The sequence below is a fragment of the Cyanistes caeruleus genome, chromosome Z, assembly GCF_971803275.1.
Source record: "Cyanistes caeruleus chromosome Z, bCyaCae1.hap1.1, whole genome shotgun sequence".
Taxonomy (NCBI): domain Eukaryota; kingdom Metazoa; phylum Chordata; class Aves; order Passeriformes; family Paridae; genus Cyanistes; species Cyanistes caeruleus.
The window spans coordinates 5,725,930-5,731,503 of NC_141732.1; the positions used below are offsets into that span (position 1 = coordinate 5,725,930).

At 50.5% G+C, this 5,574-nt stretch overlaps 1 protein-coding gene across 2 annotated transcripts; it reads right to left on the reverse strand.

Annotated features, from left to right (window-relative positions):
- Positions 1 to 3,913: 3,913 nt before the first annotated feature.
- Positions 3,914 to 5,450, reverse strand: LOC147648024 (uncharacterized). Of its 2 annotated transcripts, none has more exons than XM_086867829.1 (2): positions 5,247 to 5,450; positions 3,914 to 5,096 (listed from the first exon to the last, which is right to left on the reverse strand). In XM_086867829.1, exon 2 carries the CDS (start codon positions 5,025 to 5,027, stop codon positions 4,077 to 4,079), a length of 951 nt encoding a protein of 316 aa, XP_086723955.1. In that variant the 5' UTR covers positions 5,028 to 5,096; positions 5,247 to 5,450; the 3' UTR covers positions 3,914 to 4,076. The 2 variants fall into 2 exon arrangements, with proteins under 2 accessions (XP_086723955.1, XP_086723956.1); XM_086867830.1 differs by having other exon boundaries at positions 3,914 to 5,046; positions 5,247 to 5,334.
- Positions 5,451 to 5,574: the final 124 nt, after the last annotated feature.

Here is a 5,574-nt window from a genome sequence, read left to right on the forward strand (position 1 = left end):
CTTCAGCCTCCATGGGCCCACCCCTCAGGTGGGACTTCTGGTCATTTGGCCACACAGAAGCTGGGTCAGGGGCTCCAGGAGTGGAGAGTGGGACGTTTCCTCTAGTGTGCCAGTGCCTGGCAGCTCAGCCAGGCTGGGATACAGGCCCTTTGGCAGATGTGAGGTAGTTCACTGCCTTGCCCGGGGAAGGCCTGACCTTTTCTCCTCCACACACGTGTCCCAGAAGCTCTCAAGACATCGATCTTTCCAGTCTCTGACACCGGCACAGGAAATTCTGCAGGGATAAATCTGCTCTGGTTTCCAGTGGGCAAGTTCTCCGAATAGAAGGGCTGATGTAACTTTGATCTTCTTGTAGGCACTTCCAGTTCGTATTCATTAGAAGTGAGCAGTGAGTACTATGACCAGGACTAGAGGGGTTCTGTGCCCACCTGAGTGGAGGAAAGGGACATTCAGCTCTCTTGGACTGTGTGGATTGTTAGCCTGGCACTTCGGACCCACAAGAGCAGGTGGCTTTGGTCAACAGCAGTGCAAAATGTACCCTGATGCCACTGAGCTGTCTAGGGGCAGAATCCATCTCTGTTCCTGGGGTGACAGGGAATCCCAACAGCTGCCTGCACTGCAAGCTGAAGAGAGCCTTCAGCTCAAACAGCCACAAATGATAAAATGCCACTGGCGCAGAGGCCCTGTGTATCCTCGGCATAGAGTACTTCAGGAGACGATGTTTCAAGGACCCAGAAGGGCATTGTTGGGCTTTTGGGATAGCTGCTGTGGAGACAGAGGAAATTAGAGAGCTGGTCCCTGGTGCCTCAGGGGACCCTTCTGCTGTGGGGCTGCTGAGGGTCAAAGAACAACAGGTACCGATCGCTACCACAGGAGTGCATTGTCAAAAATACTACCTCAGCTGGGACTGTGTGACCCCCATCCATGAGATGGTTTGTGAACTGGAGAACCCAGGAGTGGTCAGCAAGACTTGCGAGCCTTTGCAGTCCCATATGGCCTGTGAATAAGTCTAAGGGAGAGTGGAGACTGACAGTGGAGTATCATGGCCTGAATGAAGTCACACCATGTGATGGATTTGCATTTAAGAAAAAAAGTAGAAAACACACACAGAAGTTAAGGCTGCTGGAGGCTGATGGGAGTATTTTTCTCCTGGCCAATAGCTGGCCATTTCTGAGAATTGACAGTAGTTTTGACCATTGAAAAGTGAGATCAACCTGTGAACACCATCCTTTAAAACCTAAGCCTGAGAATTTCTGTTCTCTTTGTTTCCGGCTGTGAAAGGTAACAGGGATCTGGTTCAGCCTCCTCCCCCCCAGGCGGGACAAGGCCACGGGGGGAGCGGGGCTGGCCGGAGTTGTGCGGTTCCCAGTGGGGGATGGAGACTGTGAAGTGACAGGAGCCCCTTCTCAGAGGGGCTGAACCCCTCGCAGGGCTCGCTGAGCCTTGTACAGGGGGGCTGCCGGGCCAGGCCGGTTCCTGGCTCAGCTGCAGTTTCTGCCGCTGCTGAGTTCCACCAGAGACTGCTGAGGAAGGGGAGGGAAAGCCATCAGCCTGCAGCATGCTGAGATGCTGACCACACTCCCCCAGAGCAGCCACCGAAAATTCTCCATCACAAACAGCCGCAGCCTCTGCCCAACAGAGATCAGGTGGCCATCCACAAGGCTTGAGCCAGATTTTAACCCTTTTATTACCCAGATGGGACCTGCAGATTTAATCCTTTTCCAGAGAGTGGAAAGTGAGAGTGATTCACATGTAAAGAGACAACACAAACCGTCCAAGTCAGTAAAAGAAAGGATCAAGCCTCAGATGGGAAGAGGATGAGGAGATGCACTAATAAGTGGAAATATTCTTTTGTTAAGGTTATGGAGATGGACAATAATGTAGTGAAAAAAACTCCTTTAATTCATGAAAGAGTATTTCAAAGGGGTATGAAGTATTTCAAAGCATAGATCTGAGCAAAAGTAATCCATTGATGAAGCTGAGCAGATGGTGAAGCAGTTGTGATCTCATGAAATGCTGGAACAGAGAAAGAGAAGTGAGAGTTGCCAAAGACTTGTGGCCCCCAAGAGGAAAAAGAGAAAACTTCTGTTTCCAGAGAGGCTCACAAAGACAGATGAAGAGAGCCTTTGCCTTTGAATGACTCATCCTTAAAATGACATCCCTTGAGTTCATGGCCCATGAACACACCTCTGAGTGGTGTGAATTGGGAGGAGAACCTGATGGCAGAGTTTTCCGGGCAGCTGGCATCAGAAGAATAGAAAGTCATGAGAAAACTGTTTTCTTGTCAAGAACTCTCCATAGAATGACAAGAGAACTTCTTTTTCTCTACAAAGACTGATGAAAAGGATACTATGTACTATGTAGTTGTGACTGCTTTAACCACCAAGTTTTGTCTCTAAGTTGTCAGTTGGACAAAAAAAAGTTGAGTGGTGGGGAAGAAGTTTTTTTTTATTCTGGTTTCTTATTCTTGTAGTTTTGTTAATAAATTTTCTTTATTCCTTTTAAGTCTGTTTTGCCCTTCCCCTAATCCATATCTCACAGCAAGAAAGAAGTAAGTTTTTTAGTCATTTTTTTTTTTAGCTTGTGCTTTAAAACCACGGCACACCATCACCGAGTGCTGCCATGCTGGGCGTGCACAAAGTTCAGTGTAAACTGGAGTCCACAGCACCATAGACATAACTGGCACATTTTTCTCCATTACTTCATCAGGAGAGTGCAGGTGCAGTTTGCAGGTGCACAGGAATCCAGTATAGCCCCGGGGCTGGAAACACAGCCCCAGTATTTATCATGACACTGGAAAAGGGTGAGGCTCTAGAACATTTGCAGTACATCCATTACATCATTGTATGAGGCAGCGCAGCAGGGCAAGTTTTGGAAAGGAGAGAAGATAATCCAGATCCTCCTGAAAGCTGGTTTTGTCATAAAACAAAGTAAGGTCAAGGGAGCTTCCCAGGAAATTCCTCTTCTGGGAGTAAAATATCAAGATGGATATCATGCAATTCCAATGAATTCAGTCAAGAAAATAACAGATCTGTCCCCACTGACCGAGCAAGAGGGAAGTTTCCTAGGCCCCCTGGGTTTTTGGAGAATGCATATTGCAGAGTAGAGTCAGATGTGACTTAGAGGAATAATTTTAAGTGGGGTCCTGAACAAATTAAACTGTTTATGCAGTAGCCCTTGGGGTAGTCAATACAGGACAAGATGTGAAAAATCTGCTGGATTTATGCTGGGGTGGGTAAAAACCTTGACTGAAGGCCATGTAGTTGTGGAGAGTAAAGTATCACCCACATTGCCCCCTGTTTAGTTTTATGTAAATGTTGCCAGAGAGTTCTATAGTTTCTTTGTTATCACTGGTTAAGATTTGATGCATTATCTTACATATTCCTAATCCTCAGCTTTTTTTGGTCCCTTTCCCTCAGATGCCGCCCCTACCTTGGTTTATATAAGTTACTGTGTTACCCTGTCCCTCGACTCTTGTGTGCATCCCCATATGTGTTTGGATTATGTGTTTGTTATTTTGCTTATTAAAGATCTTTTTTTTTGGGTCACACAATCATACCCATCCCTATTTATTTTCTCCACCCTCTGCCCTGAAAAGGTTTGTTGCAGCCACCCGTGCTGCAAGAGACTGACCCTGCATGGACCCTGTCCAGGCACCCAGCAAAGCCACTCTATCACTTCCCTCTGCCAAGTGGGCAGGTAAGAGAAAATATAGAGGCAGGCTGAGGGCATGGTCCTGTGGCAGGACCAGCTGCCCCTGATGCCTGCTGTGCCTATGGCTTCTGCTGCTCTGTGGGTGTGCAGCTGCAGCAGAAGCTGTGGGAAGAGGTGCTGCTGCCATGGCCATATGGCTCTGGGACCCCATGGCTGTGCCCCCCAGTGCCTGAGTGCCGCCCACAGCAGTACCCAGAGATTTTCTGAGGGAAATCACAATTTATTTCCTTCTCCTTGAAAAAGGTTTGCAAGAGCCCTGCTAGAGCTACTGGTGGAGCAGCCTCTGGCAGGCCTGGGGAGGGTTCTAGGGCCCGGGCTCTTCCTTTTGTCAGACATGTGGGGGCCCAGTGCACAATCAGTCCCTACCCTGGGAGCAGATGCAATTGATGCCCTGGACAGGGGGAAGCCTCTGATGCACCAGCTTCCTCCTCCTCATCGGAGCCTGTGGGGCTGCTGTTGGGAGTCCCTTGCTGGGAACTGCTGGAGCTGCAGCTGTTGCTGCTGGAGCTGCAGCTGCAGCTGTTGCTGCTGAAGCTGGAACTCCTAGAGTTGCTGGAGCTGGAGATCCTGGAATTGCTGGAGCTGGAGCTGGAGCTGGAACTGGTGGAGCTGGAGCTGGAGCTGGTCTCAGGGCCATTGTTCTCATCTTCTGTGGGCAGAAGCCTCTGGGCCTCCTCACGGTGCTGGCCCATAATGATGCTGATCACATCATGGACCAGTGGTGCTGTGTGTTCCTCGAGGAGAGGCTGCAGCACCTCAACCAGAATCCCAGCATTTGGCCCGTGGATGCAAAGGCCATGCAAGATGCTGCTCTCTATGGCATCTACCACCCACCACCAGCCCTGGTATATTCCTGAAAGCCTCTCATGCAGCCAGGGCCGCACGGATTCCAGGAGATGCTGTTGTTGACGGAAAGTTTCTGCCCAGACCTCAGGCAGGACACTCCCCACAAACTCCAGCCCTGAACCTTCCTGCTCTGCTGGAGACACTGTCCCCTGTGGAGAAGATGAAGGGGACACCACAGGAGGATGGGAGCTGTTCTCATCCAGAGAGCCAGGAGCTCTCTCTGCCTGGCTGCTGCCATCTGGCAGCTCCTCAGGGACTGTGATGGGTATCTCCAGATAGTCGTCTTCTCCATGATCAGAAAATCGCACAGTCACTATTGCTCCTCTGCAGAGTGGGCACACTGGATTTCTCTGTGTCCACCGCAGGATACAGCCCAGACAAAACTGGTGGTGACAGGGCAAAGTAGAAGCCACATCCTTAAAAGTGTCCTGGCGGACGGGGAAGTTGCTGTCAGTCTCTGTGGACATTTTTGTGCTCTTCAGCACACTGGGGAGAGATAAGGATCAGCGGCTGTTTTCCCTCACTGCTCCCACCTCCTGCAGGAGGGAGAGGCCATGGTCATCAGCTGTTCTGGGGCAGGGAGGAAGAAATGGCCAGGCTCCTGGGGAAGGCCACCCTCCCAGCTCTCTGAGTCCTGTCATGCACCCCACAGCCGCCCTGGTTGGACATTTTCCTGCACAGCTTACCCTCAGTGCTGCATCTGCAGTGCTTGGCTGCCTGAAGCAGGCAGGGCAGGGAAAACAGGAGTGATGGCTCTGAGGCTGGCACCAAGATGGGCCAGTAACAGGCACCACCCAGCACTAGAGAAGCCTGGCTTGATCCTCCAGTCCTCACAATGTTGCTTGGATGGAGTTCAGGCTGCAGCCAGACTGGCCCAAGCTCTGCCAACTGAGTAGAAGCAGTAAGGAACACAAGGTCGTCATCCATTCCTTCTGTGATGTCACAGTCCACTGCTTGGTGACATCAGTCCCCACTCATCAGTGACAGCTAAACCTTTCACCTTCTGGTCACCCC